The sequence below is a fragment of the Molothrus ater genome, unplaced genomic scaffold (assembly GCF_012460135.2).
Source record: "Molothrus ater isolate BHLD 08-10-18 breed brown headed cowbird unplaced genomic scaffold, BPBGC_Mater_1.1 matUn_MA505, whole genome shotgun sequence".
In the NCBI taxonomy this organism is placed as follows: domain Eukaryota; kingdom Metazoa; phylum Chordata; class Aves; order Passeriformes; family Icteridae; genus Molothrus; species Molothrus ater.
Window position 1 is genome coordinate 101,738 of NW_023416570.1, and position 17,647 is coordinate 119,384.

At 49.0% G+C, this 17,647-nt stretch overlaps 1 protein-coding gene across 1 annotated transcript; it reads right to left on the reverse strand.

Annotated features, from left to right (window-relative positions):
- Nucleotides 1–1,593: 1,593 nt before the first annotated feature.
- Nucleotides 1,594–11,400, reverse strand: LOC129047099 (translation initiation factor IF-2-like). Its single transcript, XM_054518252.1, has 4 exons — nt 11,354–11,400; nt 8,532–9,127; nt 2,146–2,209; nt 1,594–1,885 (listed from the first exon to the last, which is right to left on the reverse strand). Exons 1-4 carry the CDS (start codon nt 11,398–11,400, stop codon nt 1,855–1,857), a joined length of 738 nt encoding a protein of 245 aa, XP_054374227.1. The 3' UTR covers nt 1,594–1,854.
- Nucleotides 11,401–17,647: the final 6,247 nt, after the last annotated feature.

Sequence of the window (17,647 nt, forward strand, 5' to 3'; positions counted from 1 at the left end):
CCCCCACACTCTCTGGAGTTTCGGGGCGTTTTGGGGTTCCCTTGGGTTCTCGGGATGGTGGGACTGAAGGCAATGACATTTCTCCCGGTCCCCTTTTCTCGGGCACCTTTCCCCCGGGCTAATTGAGATCAGAGCCAATCTCTGCTTGGAGCCTTGCTCTGGTCCCTCCGCCCTTTTGGGACCCGCAACAACTTGTTGCCTGGCTGACCCTCTCAACTGAGTCGAGGTCGCCTCTAACATAATTCTTGCTGAAGACAGCAATTTCAAGGCTGTCTTATCATCATTGGTGGCTAGAAAATATAGGTGTCTGTTAACTTCTTGCCAAAAGCCTACTTCAAATAACAACCTTGTTTCTGAGTACGGGTAATTACACCGCACCCACAGCAATAATTCTCTAAGCTTTTTCTTTGGGATCCCCCTTGTGTGTGTGTCTGCCACGCCCTGTAGGTCGGACAGAATTTCTATTTGTTCCTGGGAAAGTGTACCCCCCATGTTCTTAATTCTTGACCTTCTCACCGAATTCCTGTCGTCAGAGCAGTCCGAAGGCTCCTGGTCTCTGGCCTGCAGGTCACAGGAGATGGATTCGGAGGCGCCTTTCCGATTCCGATCCGGGCTGTCCTGCTACGAACTTTCTTCGGTGGAGGTGGAGTGCGGTGTTCTCTGCGGCCGCCGCTTCTGCAGATTCTGCTGGCTGCTTTCTGGCTGTTTTCCCAAGGAGTTATCAGTGCTCTCCTGGGAATGAGTCCAGTTCGGGAGCTGCCCACTCGGAGCTTCAAGGCTGCCCCTGTGCAAGAGGTGCACAACAGAGCTCACCGTGGCTCAGCGAGTGCTGCCGGATGCTGCTGGATCGCCGGTTGCTGCCGAGTAGCTCACTGGGTCGTCCGCCGGGTGCCCACTGGGTGCCCACTGGGTGCCCACCGGGTGCCCACCCAGGGACGCCAAATGTCGGGTTCGGCTGTCTGTCTCTGCCCCGACACGGGTAGTGTGGTTCTTGGGTGGCACGCGTTTTAAAGGACGAGTCTGGACTCTTCAGCTTTTCGGTCTTCAGGTTGTTTATTATTTCTTATCTACAAAATTTTCTGTCTGCTCAACAGAGGTCTGATCTGCAAGCAGTCACAGGCACTCTCTGACCACCCACGGGGCGGTCATGTCTTTTTATACTAATATCTACGTACACAATATTTACCTTTATTTCCCAATGCTGTTCACCCATGTTGGCAAGTGCACCTTCACCATAAACCAATCCCCAAATGCCAACATCACCACAGGAGATGGAGGACAAGAAGAAGGAAGAAGAAGGACAAGACACGCCCTGATCCCTCCATCTTGTCTCCATAACCCCCCTGTACCTAAAAAACTTTAAAATCTATATTTCACTTTCTAAACGTGTCTATTTTACACCTTTTATTCTAAAGTGATTCTCTTGTCCTCAAACTCTTGTTATTTCTGTGGATGGATCAAAATCAAGCCACCAGACACTCTTGGCAACATTCCAGGATTTTCGAGACCCCAAGGGTTCTCCTGGCATCTCTGAACATCAGGAATGATGTGCTGAGATCCCACACTCTAATCTTTGCATACATCCTACACATCAGAACATACATCTTATACTATCTCCTACTACACGATAATTTACCTTTAAACTTTGATAGTATAGCATAAAACCATTAACTTAGATGGGTGATCAATTATTATTAAGTTGGTGCTTCAAGTTATTTTTGCTGTCAGGTTCAAAAAAACATTACTTCTTTTTACTGTAACGAGCAATTGATTTAGAAGTCATCAAAAGCCCATCAAAATACAAAGCTGTACTCACCGGACGGGTCTGTGAGCAAGAAGTAGTTAGGCTTGTACTCACCTCTTGCCCTTCAAGAACCAATAAATCCTGTCAACAAAAACAGCATCTTTAACCCCCTCCTATTAAAGATTCTACAAGGATGATGGTTTTATTTGTGTTTAGAAGTTTGGATTTGAAATGGCCAGTTCAATGGATAAAGAGACAGTTTAAGTAGTATTCGATTATTATTATTATATTATTATTATTAGCTACTGGAAGAAACAAACCAGTAGTATCTATACTTAATTACTTCTATTTCCAGGAAATCATAAAGAAAAAGAACCAAACAAAAAAAAGTCACTTCCTACCTTTTGTATCTCAGGATGAAAAATGTCTCTTGGGCTCTTCTCCAGTTTCTCAAGACTCCTGGCACTGAAATGCAAAGGAACGAGTGCTTTAGAGGAGGGCAAGTGCACATTCCAACCCCGAACCACCAACCGATTGCAGTTACAGCGCTTACAAAATGAATCGTTCCCAGAGCCTCTGGGAAATGGAACGGTTGGTGCAACTGCCATTTCTTCCCCAAAATACTAACTTCCAACACTTCCTAAACTTAGTTTGCATTTAAAAACAGAAATTAGGGAGACTCAGGGTGGAGATCAGGTTGAAATTGATTTCCTTCTAAAGCACAGGGCTCTGTTCCATCACCCTTCACTTTGGCTCCACACAGAATCACGGGGAGCATTTTAGGAGGGCCCAAGAACCAATTCTATTTCTCTCTTTTTTCTAGTTCTCTCTCTTCCTAAATCATTCAAGGCAAGTCAAATGAAAAAGGACAAGTTCAGCATCAAATTCACACTTTTTCCCTTTGTCTGCTCAAGAACAGGCTTTTAAACCACTTCTTGCTGCCTTCAACGATTAAGACTTGCAAAACAGTTTCGCAAGTTTGATAGGTTTATCATAAAAACCACAGAACGCAAGCTCTGAATTACAGGAAAAGGTACACAGGCAAATATCTCAGCTGATGGTGGCTTATTTGTAAACACATACCTTAACGGAGATTGCACTGAGAATGTTTCAGTGGGACTCTAAGGGAAAAGTATTTTCTGAGTACCCTGTAAACAAGAAAAGCTAGGATATATTACAGGACATACCCACTTGTTCTGCATATTCAAATAGGATTATCAATAAAAACATTTAAGAAGGAAGAAAACCAAGGTAATTTTACTCAGCTATATTTGCTGCCGATTTAGAGAAAAAAAAAAAAAAAAAAGTCACGGGTGCTGCAAAGAAAAAAAAAAAAGTGAACCAGAAACGCCTACAGTAGAACTTTAAAACAATTGCTTGGATAAAAGCAGCTCATGGAACATGAAGTAGAAAAAAAGCGAAACCAGTATCTGTTGTAGTGCGTTTTTATATTTTGTAATATTTTGAAGTAGTTTTGTTTTGTATTCCTATATTTTTCCCAAATGGTTTATCCCAGACTGTACTCCCCTCCCTTTATCTGTGTTATCCCTCGAGATCATCCCTAAACCCCCACCCTGGCTCTCTGTCAATCACTCAGCATCCCATCCCCCCCATCCCCCCCATCCAGAAGTTTCGGTCCAAGTTGTCGAGTGATTTGCCAGAGGCCAGGGGTCAGCCCCCCAGGCCTAGTCCCATACGCTGCCCTATATGTCTATCCCCCAGTTCCCATCCCTCAGAGATACCTATTGGTTGGTAAAATGTTATCTACTTTTATTTTCCTCCTCCCTTGAAATGTGACCTTCGGGGATCTCCCGGGGCTCTCGGCAGGAGGCCCCCTGGGGTGCAGGAGCTCCTTTGGGATCTGAATAAAACCATGGACTAACCCCTGCTAAGAGTCAGCCCTTTCTCTTCTACCGATGTCTCTGGTGTCTCTTGTGCTGCAAAGGCGCCCAGCCCAGGTGCCCTCAGTACCCTCGAGGCACAGACAGTGTCTCCCCGCTGTCGGCCGTGTCGGGGCTGCCCTCCCTGGTGTCTGCCGACTCGAGACTGGCCCAGGGTTCCTGAGAGGCTCGCAGAGAGACCGAGACATTTTGGCGACCAACGTCGGGCTCTGAGACCATCCCCGGACCTCACAGACGGGGCTCGGACGTTCTTTCAGACTGTTCGCAAAGCCTTTGGCCGGCAAGCTACCTCAGAAGAACACACTCCGTTTTAATGAATTGCTCCTCTGTGCAAGAAACTCTTCCCTCAAGAGTCAGTTTCAGGTAGAAGTCACCATCCCAGGACCTCCTGTTTTCCTGTCCCACAGCTGGATTGGTAAGTTTACCTTCTTCCCGTTTCTCCCCTCTTCGGGAGGGGGGGTGTTTCCCTGCCTTTGTTTTCAGGCTCGCTGCAGAGAGCCGAAGTTTTTTTTCTCTATTTTTGGCAGGCTGCCAGCTGCAGGCCTTTTTTTCCTCCCCCCCCCCACCTGGGTTGGTGAAATTTGAGATACAAAATTTAAAATCACAGCTACAATGGGTGCAAAGCTTTCTGTATCTCACAAAGGTGTCTACTATCATCTTTTGAATTTTCTTAAGAGTGAAAAAATCCGATTTTCAAAAACAGATGTTAAACAATTTGTTAGATGGCTGTTCCTTCATTTTCCCGATGTATCAACTGAAAATATTAGTGATTTGGCTTTTTGGGACAAAATGGGTAATGAGTTATTGAGAGCAGGGATGTCAGGTGACAAATCTTTGTCAAAATTTGCTTTTTTAGCCCTGCAGATAAGAAATGTTGTAAAATCTAATTTAAAGATGCAAGAACAGCCATCCGGGAACAGTTTCAACACCTCTGTTTCCCAGAAACCCGATCTACCCCCCTCCAAGTTATGTTCTCCCTCTCCTAACCCTCTTTCCTCACCCTCAGCCCCGGCACAGGGCATTCTGAAGAAAGTTACACTCCCTAGCTTCCCTCAGAAGCTCCCTGTCTCCAACCCGGACAGTTCTAGTCAAATTCCCCGGGACCCTACCCTTTTCCCTGCTTCCCCAAGCTGTGATACCCTGTCCCGGAATTCTAGTGCCCGCCTTTGTACCCCCGATCCGCTTCAAGTAACTTCCCCAGACCATGATGGTAGATACCACATGGCCATGCCTGCTCCTTCTTCTTTCCACAATCCTTTACGCTCTCCCAACAGCCCATTCTGGTCGGAAAACCGCGCCCCTGAAACCCTCCCTCCCAGCACCCTCCCGCCGCCCCCCTCCGCCCCCTCAGGGCTTTGCCCACCAGCCGCGGCCTCCCGCAGCCCGCCCGCCAGCTCCCAGGTCAGAGAAACCGGAGGTGCTGAGTTCGGCAGCCAGAAGCCGGAAACATCACTGGTTCTTTCTGCAGCCCCTGTGTCATATATTTCAGATTTAAACGGGGGGATTCAGCCACATTATAGCCCCCTTTCTGTTGATTCTGTCAAAGAACTTGCCAAAGCCCAAAAAGACTTTGGTAGATCAAGTGAATATTTTAGAGGACTCCTTAAAGCTACACTTTCTGCTAATACCTTAACACCCGCTGATATCAAACACCTTTTTACCTGCCTGTTATCCTCGTCTGAATATCTCTTGTGGGATGCAGCATGGAAAAAAGGATTGAGAGAAATTTTACCAGCTGTGTGGGCTGATGAAGCTACTGCCCATGATGTTTATGGTAAATTGATATCTCTCGACCATCTCTGTGGACAGGGGGAATGGGAGGATGGAGCAAGTCAGGCAGACGGCATTCCCAGAAAGGTTTTCAAAGAATGTGCTAGAGCAGCTGAGAAAGCTTTCTTCGGGCTCCGTCCTGGTGTTCCACTTGAAAATTATTTGAAAATAACACAATCTTCATCTGAGTCCTTTTTGAGTTTTGTGGAAAGGTTGAGAAAAGCTGTCGAATTTCAAGTTCAGAACGAAAGAGCCAGGATGGAAATCCTCACCGAGATTGCTAAAGAAAATGCCAATGAGAAGTGTAAAGCTGCCATCCTGAGCCTGCCTCTCGATCCAGCACCAACACTACAGTCAATGCTAGAAGTGTGTGAGAGGAAAGTTACCATCACTCTTGCTGACCAGGACGAGAGACCAAAACCACAGAGATGGATTGCAGCGGTGGAAGCTCCTGATCCACCATTCACCAGCCAGCTTCAGCACGTCACGATGCCACAAGAGAGAATCTCCAACTCTAATCGACCTTGCCATCTTTGTGGGAAGTTAGGGCATTGGATGCCTGACTGCCCTCTGAAAAAGCAGTTTTTAGATTTTAAATACAATAACCTTGAAGATCAGAATTCCCCAAAAGACAACCTTTCAAAAAACTGAATAAAGAGCGCTCCTTTTCCCAGCGCTATGACAAAAATAGGGTGTGTTCAATTCCAGCACAGGACAGGGCTGAGCCTGAGCACAGCCGTCAGCACCAGGAGCGGAATGCATTTCATACAGCAGCACACCAGCAACACCAACACAAACCCACTGGCAAAGGTAAAAAAGTCCTTGCCATGAACATTTTGGGGACAGTAAAATGGTTCAATGTAAAAAACAAATACGGTTTCATAACCCGGAATGATAACAAAGAAGATGTGTTTGTTCATCAGACTGCTATAAAAAAGAATAACCCCAAGAAATATCTCCCCAGTTTAGGAGATGGAGAAATTGTGGAATTTAATATAGTACAAGGAAGAAAAGGCCCCCAAGCAGCCGATGTGACAGGACCTGGTGGAATTCCAGTACAAGGCAGTAAACACGCTCCAGACTACAAACCTGTAAAATATTATCTGCATCATAGAAGTCCTCCACATGTCTACCAAGGAAATAGAACCCAAAACCAACAACCATCAAGCCCCAGCAACAGCCTAAAAGCAAGAAGAGCACAGAACACGGGCAAGCTGCCCTGCATTCAAAAGCCCATGTCAATAATAAAAGAACCTTTCAGTCCGATAAGTCCCACTTCTAATACCCTTCCCCAATTCCTGTGGCCTTCCTACCCCTCTCCCACTTTCCCCTTTTCCCTTCCATTGTGTTATTACCCCTTTTTTATGTTCCCACAAATTCCTACCACCCTCTCCCCTCTCCCATGGTCTCCCTCCACTAATCCCTATCCCCAGAGTTCCTTTAGAATACCAGAGGGAGCATGAAGTTTCCCTAAAGTAACCATCCTTTTCTTAAACTAATGATTTTTATTTGGAGTTTCCAACAGGCACACCACCACCTACACTGCCTTGTGCAGAGTCTATCACAGCCAACCACTTTACCACAGGAGACAAAGAAACAGCCCCTGCTGAAAAAACCTTTTCCTGACTCAGTTTCCTGAAAAAACCGTGTCTTTTTAGTGTTTCCCCTTAATCTGAACTCAGCCCCTCTACCATCAGAATGAGCCCCATCCTTCTGCTGCTCATGTTGACAGCCATCCATCCAAGTCAGATGTGGAAGTGTTTGAAGGTCTCTGTTGCCTGAATCTTTGCCTGAATCTGTCATCCAAAGCTGAGGATGTCCACAAAATCATCAGAAAGGTGCAACAAATGGTCCAAGACATCAAGCAAGAAACAGCAGACTGGATGGACGGACTTTCCCAAAAATGGGGACTCTCGGGCTGGGTCAGATCCATATTGAAATCTGTATTTTTAGTTTTGTTTGTTTTTCTTGTTATTTTGATCAGTTTTGGGATCATCAAGAGCATTGTGACCAAACTGATATCGAAAGCTATTTCCCCTTTAGAGATCAATCAGGTGACTGTTCCTACCTCTTCTGAGGAAGAGACAGAAACCTCTGCAGAATTTATAAAACAGCCTTGGTTTGCTGATGCTTGATATCACTCCGAGCTGAAATTTAATGTCTAGGTGCCTCTCCTTTTTTATTTAAACGAAAAGAGGGAGATGTTGTAGTGCGTTTTTATATTTTGTAATATTTTGAAGTAGTTTTGTTTTGTATTCCTATATTTTTCCCAAATGGTTTATCCCAGACTGTACTCCCCTCCCTTTATCTGTGTTATCCCTCTCCCAGGATGAGATCATCCCTAAACCCCCACCCTGGCTCTCTGTCAATCACTCAGCATCCCATCCCCCCCATCCCCCCCATCCAGAAGTTTCGGTCCAAGTTGTCGAGTGATTTGCCAGAGGCCAGGGGTCAGCCCCCCAGGCCTAGTCCCATACGCTGCCCTATATGTCTATCCCCCAGTTCCCATCCCTCAGAGATACCTATTGGTTGGTAAAATGTTATCTACTTTTAGTTTCCTCCTCCCTTGAAATGTGACCTTCGGGGATCTCCCGGGGCTCTCGGCAGGAGGCCCCCTGGGGTGCAGGAGCTCCTTTGGGATCTGAATAAAACCATGGACTAACCCCTGCTAAGAGTCAGCCCTTTCTCTTCTACCGATGTCTCTGGTGTCTCTTGTGCTGCAAAGGCGCCCAGCCCAGGTGCCCTCAGTACCCTCGGGGCACAGACAGTGTCTCCCCGCTGTCGGCCGTGTCGGGGCTGCCCTCCCTGGTGTCTGCCGACTCGAGACTGGCCCAGGGTTCCTGAGAGGCTCGCAGAGAGACCGAGACAGTATCAGACCTGCCTATTTTCTTACCATTGCACAAGAAAAATCCGACAAGCGGTATAAAGTCACTGCCTAAAACCGATCCTAGGATGTAACCAAGAACAATTGAGGCATTTGCTAATCTAAACGGAAACCTTTTCCGGACCCTAGTGTCAAATCACACGTTTTGTCTTGCAGCAGCTCGAGGCTGGAGAGCATTTCCCCTGGGGGTCGGGAGGGTAGGGGCACAAGGGGCTGAGTTTGCGGATCGCACCTGTGCCAGCAGAAGGATCCAGCCCGCGCGCTCCTTGCGCTCGCCATTCTCCGGGCCATCGCTGTGTTTTACTGCTCAGCGATGCCGCTCCATCTGTTTGCGTGGAAGAAAGAGCCACGAGCACTGAGGCACTCAGCAGCCGTGTCATTCCAGCCGCTCGTCCGCCCCCGCCCGCAGCAGCGGCAGCAGCCCGAGGGACACGGCTGCAGCTCGGCGGCTCCCGCGCCTCCGCCAGCCGCCGCACAGTGACCGCGGCAGCGCCCGGCGCCGCTCGCCCGGGGCGGCTCCTGCAGCTCCCGGCCCGCGGCAGCAAAGCACCGCCTGGCGCTCCGCCATCGGCGGGCGGCAGCGCGCCCCGCCCGAGCTGAGCCCCCGCCACCGGGACCGCTGAGCGAGGCCGAGGCACCGGGCGGACGCCCCTTCCGCGCCGCTCGGCTCCGTGCGGGCGGCCGGCCGGAGGCTTCGCCCCTCCAGCGTCGCTGCCGCGGCTCCGTCCCGCGCGGGAGAGGCGCCGGGAGCTCCCCGCGCCCGGCGCGCGGCCGCCTCGGCCCGCCAGCCATTCATATGGCGCGTCGGCCGTTGCGTCAGACGCCGCGCTTTACGGCCGCAGGGCCTGCCGGGAGTTGTAGTCTCGGACTGACAGCCACCGCTCCGTTTTCCGCCACCGGGAGCTGCGGTCCCGCCGGGGGATCAAACGGCTCCTTCGCTCCTGGGCGCGGAAGCACCTTAGGCAGCACCGCCCCTCCCGAATGTCCTTTCTTTTCCACTCCAACTCTTTTTTCTTTTTTTCACTCTGTTTTTCACCCCCTTTTCCACTTTCGCTCTTTCTTTTTCACTCTCACCCTTTTCCTTTTTCATTTTTTTTTCTTCCTTTCTCTTCCTTCTTTTTTTTTTCTTCCTTTCCTTTTTCCTTTTCTTTCTTTCTGTCTGTCTTTCTCTCTCTCGTTCTTTCTTTCTCTGGCTCTCTTCCTGTCTCTTTCTTTCTTTCTTTCTTTCTTTCTTTCTTTCTTTCTTTCTTTCTTTCTTTCTTTCTTTCTTTCTTTCTTTCTTTCTTTCTTTCTTTCTTTCTTTCTTTCTTTCTTTCTTTCTTTCTTTCTTTCTTTCTTTCTTTCTTTCTGTCTTTTTCTATTTCGTTCTCTCTCTCTTTCTTTCTTTCTCTGGCTCTCTTCCTGTCTCTCTCTTTCTCTCATTCTGTCTTTCTGTCTCTCCTTCTTTCTCTCTTTCTCTCATTCTGTCTTTCTGTCTCTCCTTCTTTCTCTCTTTCTCTCATTCTGTCTTTCTGTCTCTCCTTCTTTCTCTCTTTCTCTCATTCTGTCTTTCTGTCTCTCCTTCTTTCTCTCTTTCTCTCATTCTGTCTTTCTGTCTCTCCTTCTTTCTCTCTTTCTCTCATTCTGTCTTTCTGTCTCTCCTTCTTTCTCTCTTTCTCTCATTCTGTCTTTCTGTCTCTCCTTCTTTCTCTCTTTCTCTCATTCTGTCTTTCTGTCTCTCCTTCTTTCTCTCTTTCTCTCATTCTGTCTTTCTGTCTCTCCTTCTTTCTCTCTTTCTCTCATTCTGTCTTTCTGTCTCTCCTTCTTTCTCTCTTTCTCTCATTCTGTCTTTCTGTCTCTCCTTCTTTCTCTCTTTCTCTCATTCTGTCTTTCTGTCTCTCCTTCTTTCTCCCTTTCTCTCATTCTGTCTTTCTGTCTCTCCTTCTTTCTCCCTTTCTCTCATTCTGTCTTTCTGTCTCTCCTTCTTTCTCCCTTTCTCTCATTCTGTCTTTCTGTCTCTCCTTCTTTCTCCCTTTCTCTCATTCTGTCTTTCTGTCTCTCCTTCTTTCTCCCTTTCTCTCATTCTGTCTTTCTGTCTCTCCTTCTTTCTCCCTTTCTCTCATTCTGTCTTTCTGTCTCTCCTTCTTTCTCTCTTTCTCTCATTCTGTCTGTCTTTGTCTTTCTCTCTGTCTCTCCTTCTTTCTCTCTTTCTCTCATTCTGTCTGTCTTTCTGTCTTTCTCTCTGTCTCTCCTTCTTTCTCTCTTTCTCTCATTCTGTCTGTCTTTCTGTCTTTCTCTCTGTCTCTCCTTCTTTCTCTCTTTCTCTCATTCTGTCTGTCTTTCTGTCTTTCTCTCTGTCTCTCCTTCTTTCTCTCTTTCTCTCATTCTGTCTTTCTCTCTGTCTCTCCTTCTTTCTCTCTTTCTCTCATTCTGTCTGTCTTTCTGTCTTTCTCTCTGTCTCTCCTTCTTTCTCTCTTTCTCTCATTCTGTCTGTCTTTCTGTCTTTCTGTCTCTCTTTCTTTCTCTCTTTCTCTCATTCTGTCTCTCTTTCTTTCTCTCTGTCTTTCTGTCTCTCTTTCTTTCTCTCTTTCTCTCATTCTGTCTCTCTTTCTTTCTCTCTTTCTCTCATTCTGTCTCTCTTTCTTTCTCTCTTTCTCTCATTCTGTCTCTCTTTCTTTCTCTCTTTCTCTCTCTCTTTCTCTCATTCTGTCTCTCTTTCTTTCTCTCTTTCTCTCTCTCTTTCTCTCATTCTGTCTCTCTTTCTTTCTCTCTTTCTCTCTCACTCTTTCTTTCTTTCTCTCTTTTTCTCTCTCTATTTCTAATCTTGGCTTTCCATTCTAGCTTTAGAATAAAAAAGCAGCAGTAGAAACATTCAGGCTACCGGGGAGTGCAAAAAACCCCAAAACGGTAATGATTTTAGGAAAACTATTTCCTCCATGGGAGCCTGAAATTTTCTACAGCTGCAGGTGACATAGAGCTTTTATTTCTTCTTCTAGATAGTTGATACTTAATACTCTATTTATACAGCGCCCCCTGCCGTCTGCATGGGTGCACTGCAGGCACAGCGCCCCCTACCGCCTGCTTTGGCGCACTGCATGCACAGCGCCCCCTGCCGTCTGCATGGGCGCACTGCAGGCAGAGTGCCGCCTAATGACGTCACCTCGTCAACACGGCGCCCCGCCCCGGCCACGCCCCCAGCGCCCCTTGGAAAGACCCCAAGGCGTAGGCGTTTTGCCAGCTGCCTGATCAAAATGCCGACACCCACCTCGAGCCCTAGAAACGATTTCCCGCGACGCCGAACCCTGCAGGCGAACCGGAATGCCATCATCGCAATCGAAACGCCACAGAAAATCTCGTCGGGGCCGCGGCGGCGTCGGTGTTCTGTGCATGCAGTCCGGATAGACACACCGGGGTCCTCCGGTTTCCCGCCCTTCTGGCCGCCATTTTGAGAAGGTCAAACAAACTCCCGCGACATTGGTGACGCGCCACTCCCAACATGGCGGCCGTGGGAGGACCCCCTCGGCCGAGAGAGGCGGTTACTCAGATGCCGGTCAGAAAACCGCCGAAATACGCCCGCCCGCGGCGCCGCTGACCGCACAGCCCGACTCGAGTACACCTAAAACGCCACAAAAATTCCGCCGGCGCCGCGGCGGCGTCGGTGCTCCGTGCAGGCAGTCCGGATAGACACACCGGGGTCTTCCGGTTTCCCCGCCCTTTTGGCCGCCATTTTGAGAAGGTCAAACAAACTCCCGCGACATTGGTGACGCGCCACTCCCAACATGGCGGCCGTGGGAGGACCCCCTCGGCCGAGAGAGGCGGTTACTCAGATGCCGGTCAGAAAACCGCCGAAATACGCCCGCCCGCGGCGCCGCTGACCGCACAGCCCGTCTCGGGTACACCTAAAACGCCACAAAAATTCCGCCGGCGCCGCGGCGGCGTCGGTGCTCCGTGCAGGCAGTCCGGATAGACACACCGGGGTCCTCCGGTTTCCCGCCCTTTGGGCCGCCATTTTTAGAAGGTCAAACAAACTCCGCCACGCGCCACGCCCAAGAGGGCTGCCTGGCGGCGGCGGGCTGCAGTACCGCGCTCTGCCCACAAGGCGGCAGCACTGCCGCCCACCCCAGCCGGGGGCGCCGCGCGCCTTGGGGCTGCGGGCAGCCATGGCGGCAAAAAAGAACAGGGGCGATTCCCCCCCGCAAAAAACTCCTCTAAAAATAAATGCCAAAAACCTGCCTCTCACCAAACAAGAACCAAATAAGCCCCCTTTCTTTCAAGCCTTCTTGAAATAAATTTTATAGTTCTAGTTTTCCTAGTTCTATTCACACGCATATTTATACCGGACATTGATGTGTTACGTCGTTTATACAATCTATTATGCCTATTCCTATTATCTGTATTTATTCATATTTTGTGGTTTTATCAATATCATTATATATTGATTGCATATTTCTATACTTTGATTTAGATTTCTATCATACTTTTATTATTCCAAAAAAAATCCCATCTCTAACCAAACAAATACCAAAAAACCCTTCTTTTAAACTATATTGAAATCGTTTTATATTTATAGCTTGCATAATTATACTCACTTTTATAGTCACAGTTTATACTGATGCATTCTCTTCATAATTACATATCACATATATATTATTCACATCATATAGATAAATTATTATTTTTATTATGTACCAAATCTACTGCTACAACTTCTTTTTTCTAATATTTTCAATTTTTATATCCATCTTGATGTAGTCATGAGATATTTTTACAAGTAGATTTCTACCTTTCTATCATTTGTATTTGTAGTTTTTATCATAAAACCCCTGCTTTTGCCAAGTAAAAAACAAAACCTTCCTTTCTTTTAAACTACTTTTAATAATATTGTTGTATTTACATTTACCATATCTATAATGTTTTAGATATTATATCATAGTGATGTACTAGATTTATGGCTATTTCCTATAAAAGATCATAATAAGATATATACAGTATCACTTGTATTACGTGTTGTATGGATTTATGTCACTTTAGATTTACAATCCTTTAATAATTTTATATATATATATCTGCATAGATTCGCAACACATTTCTATATTTAAAATTTCCTTTGAGCTGTGTTTATATTTATCATCTCTATTGATATATCTATAAACATACACAACGCTCTATTAAAAAATACAATATCTTATTGGAATATATCATGACTTATGTTACCTGTTAAATTTTAAATATAGATCGAATAGATCAAAATAAAAGTTTATTCCCATTTCTGCACAGCTACTTGTTTTGTTTAAAGATAGCTATCCTTAGAATTTTACATTTAAAATCCAATTCCTAAATACAAGGACAAAACAAACAGCATCGAATTCCCACCAATGTCTTCCAAAACCATCAAGATACCTCCACCAGCCAAACAACTGCCAGCGAAAAAAACACACAACACTCTTTTCACTGACAGTTCTCATCACATCAGAAAAATGGAACCAAACGAAAAGAAAACCCTGGAGAAACACACGCAGCAAATCACAAAAGCCTCTAAAAAAACCCAAACCAACTCGCTCAACTCCAATCAGTGCCACTGACCCTGAACGTCATTTTAAAAACTAACCAAAATTCTACATCTACACTAACTCAAAGAATAAGCAATACTCTGTCAAAAGAACTTTAGAAAGCGAACTAATGAACGAAATAGAAAAAAAAAACCAAAAAATCTCAACCACTAAAAAATAAGAAAATAACTACCCAAATTAAAAAAAAACCAAAACAAAACAACAAAAACAAACAACTACTTAAAAAGACCCACCATATAAATACCCACGTTCCCAAAAATAAAACTGATCAACAACCACCAAATACGTCGAAGGACAACAAAAAACGAAAAGAAAAAAAAAAAAAAAAGAAAGGAAAAAACCAAAAGAAAATACATTTGTAAAACAAAAGTCCCCCAAACCAAATCAACTTTAATTTACAACAAAAAAATTATTCCCAGCTGAAGAATAAACGCATAGAGCCTCATTCGATCAAAATAAAAATACCACCCAGAAATAAACACAAAGCCTAAAGAGAAACGTAACCATTAACAATATCTCCCAAATGATCCCGTAACAATACAACATACACTACAATCAAACAAACCAAATCAATAAAAGCCCTGGAAGACGATAAACACGAACGCAATTAGAGAGATTTTAAAAACCCCGCTGCTATTAACGACACGACGCCACCTCGAACCCACCGAAACAAACGCTACACGCCCACGCTAATAAAAGCCACCGCGACAGAATTAAAATCCGAGCCGCTGCTTCGCGCAACGACCCGTAGAAACCATTGCACGCCTTTAAAAACAGAATAGCCCGGCAAAAAAAATATCCGACTACAGAACTCGATTCAAACCAAACCTTTATCGTCACCACCTGAACCGAGAACCGTACCGGTCAGGAAGAACGCCAGAGCCCTTAGCGCACACCCACTGCGACCCACACAAAACCGTGCGATCGATCCCTACAGAGCACCTCCGAACCACGACACCCAAGAACTTGCGGCAGCCGAACCCCGCGCTGCCGGCCCCGGACGGAGCGCGGCTCCCGGCGGCAAAGCGGCTCCTCCGGCGCGCAGGGGCGGCGCCGCCCCGGAGACCCCCCCCGCCCCCGCCCGCTCCCCCTGCCCGGGGGACCCCGGCGGCGCCCGAGCCCCGCGCCCGGAGCGGACAGAGCGGCGGGCACCGGCCGGGCCGGCGCAGCAGCGCCCGCGCCGCCTCTGCCGCCCTCGGCCGGCCCGGCGCCAGCCGCCCTCGGCTCCGCACGGCGGCTCGCACCGGCAGAGCGGCTCGGCCGCTGCCGCGCCAAATTCCCCGTGCGCCTCGGCAACCGCCCGGCCCGGGCCGGCAGCGCTCCCGAGCGGCAACGCTCCGGGCCGGGCCGCGGCCACAAGAAGCGCCCTCAAATGCAGCGGCACAGCCCCGACTGCAGCCCTGCAAACGCTGCCAGAGCTGCGGCTTCCCGCAACTGAACCCCGAAACTGACGCCGCGGGCGGCGCTCACCTCGCTTCAACAAGGGCAAAGAAATGGGTTCTCCCCTTCAAGTTCATCCCCTGGGAGAGCAGAAAAGAAGGGGCTTTCCTCCAATGAAATCCTTCAAGCCGTGTGGAAAGGGGGATTTGGACCTCAATTCAAACCCTTGCAAAGGAGGGACACCAGCGCTGTCCCCTCCATTTAAACCTTAGGATGATGAAAATGGGCTGGCTGCCTTCAAATCAAACCCCTCAGATGACAACAATACTTTGCCCATTCCCGTTCAAATGGAACGCAGGGATTCCCTGTCACCCCTGGGATACCCCTAACAGCCGGGAAAAGGCAGGTTTTCCTTCCATCAACACCCTTCGAACCGCAGGTGAAGGCGGATCCCTCCCAGTTCGAACACAGACAATATTAGGAGAGTAGCTGCTTGCCTCTCCTTCTTTTGTCTTCACAAGCTCCGTTTTTGGTCCTGGGGAACCGGGGAGGGGGGACTGCCAAGATCAAATCGAAAAGGGAAAGGACCAAAGTCCCCGCTCCAAATCCACACGCGCTCACCCGTTCGGCTGCTGCTTCCCGGCACAAAGATTCGTCCCTCGGCACCTCCTTGAAGCGATGCTCCGCGTCTCCAAGCGCGCATCCAGGTGTTCGCCCAGACGCTGCGAGAAGCTCTCGCAGTCCTTCCATGAGACAGCCCCGGGAGCCCCCCATGAACCCCTCTTCTCAGCAGCTCCATGCAAAAGGGAGCTGAGGCGAAGCCTCCCCCTAAAATTGCCTCCCCCCCCCGCCCCGGCAGGAGCCGGCCCCTCATCATCCTCACAGCTCACACCTGGGGCTGCTCCGAGCCCCCCATCATCCTCACAGCTCACACCTGGCGCTGATGCCACTCTCCAACAGCGCCTCTCCCCGTCCAGCACACAGCCCGCTTCTCACAGACACAGAGCCAACAGACATCTGCTCCGGGTGCTGGCTGTTCTTAGTCCGTCTGCTTCCACAATTCAGACACGGACGTGCGCTGATGGCACTGAGGGAAAGCTTTCCAGTGCACAAAACTGTCATTCTGGTAGCACGCTTTGAGACGCCTTCAGAAAAAGCAGAATCAGCGCCACCTCCTAAGAGCCCTGCTGAGGAACCCCGCCCTCCTTGGGACACCCAATGCAGCAGAGCTCGAAAAACAAAGGGAAAAGTCAAGCTTGGAGTGGAAAAAGACAATAGAAATACAGCAGCCTTTCAAGAAAGCCTTCACGCAGTAATAGTGGGACCCGGTCACATTTCTTCTTTCCTTGCTCTCTGGAATGACATCGATACGAAGTACAAAACCCACACGAAACCCAAGGCAGAGCTGGGATTTTACACGTCTTCCTTTTGGCTCTCGGGATGACAAGCGCCTCTTCCGGGACTGCGACACGATTTGGGCGCTGGCAGAGAACGGAGGCAAAAGGTGCCAGAGAGCCCCTTCTATCGCCTTCAGCCCCTGCAGCTGTTCTGAGGGTTCCAGGGCACAGCTCGGTCCGTTCCTAGATCAAAACCTCACGGCAATATCTTCAGAACTACTACCCATCTCCAGTCGGAAACTTCTACATTCCTGGAAACAAATGAGTGCGTAGAGAGGGTTTCTCCCCAGCTGAGTTTAGAGACCAATTCCTATTCTTTAGCAATACCTAGAAAACCGAACGCCTTGCCAGGTTTTAGCATCCTACACCCACTCACCCCTCCCTCCCTGTGCATTTGGTGGCAGCTTTGGGTCCCTCTGGGGGACGGCACACAGCGTGACCCCCGCCCCTCGCCCGCCCCCCACCTGCTCCTGCACCGCAGTGGGGCTCCCTCTCCTGGGCACCTTGGGGTGCCCCCAACGGCATCAGAGCCCCGAGTCTTCACCCCCCCCCCCCCTTTTCCTGACCCCCAAAGAAGGCTCAGAACGAATCCGACTGCCCTGGACAGCAGCGCAGCGCTTCCCCCAAGCCCTTCCCACACGTGCATGGCCCCAGCAAGGGATTCTGCTGCAACAAGAAAGCGGGGGCAGCCCCCAGAAGGCTTGAGGTTCCTGCCCAGCCTCGCTGTCACGGGCCGGGGGCAGCGAGAGAGGGAGCGGCACAGACGGCGGGGACGGCCCGGCACAGGGCGGGGGCCGCTCTCAGCGCGATGCCGGCAAAGCCGCAGCTCCGGCGCTGTCGGCCGGGCTGCTTGAGCGGCACGGGGGGATCCGCCGAGAGCCTCCGGCCCCGCGCGGGGACTCCTGCAAGGGCCCAGGGCCGCCGGGCTCCGGCCCTCGGGGCTTTATTCTCCGGCAGCCCGAGCCCCGCGGCTGCGGGGCAAAGAAGGAAAGGGGGCACGGGAAGAGAGGAGCGAGAGCAGG

Coding starts and splice junctions, on each gene's coding strand:
- LOC129047099 (XM_054518252.1), bottom strand. CDS start 11,400: ATGCAGACGGCAGGGGGCGCTGTGCATGCAGTGCGCCAAAGCAGGCG. Junction 9,128..11,353: donor GCAGTGCGCCAAAGCAGGCG/GTAGGGGGCGCT, acceptor GCGGCCGTAAAG/CGCGGCGTCTGACGCAACGG. Junction 1,886..2,145: donor TTCATCCTGAGATACAAAAG/GTAGGAAGTGAC, acceptor TTTTGTTGACAG/GATTTATTGGTTCTTGAAGG.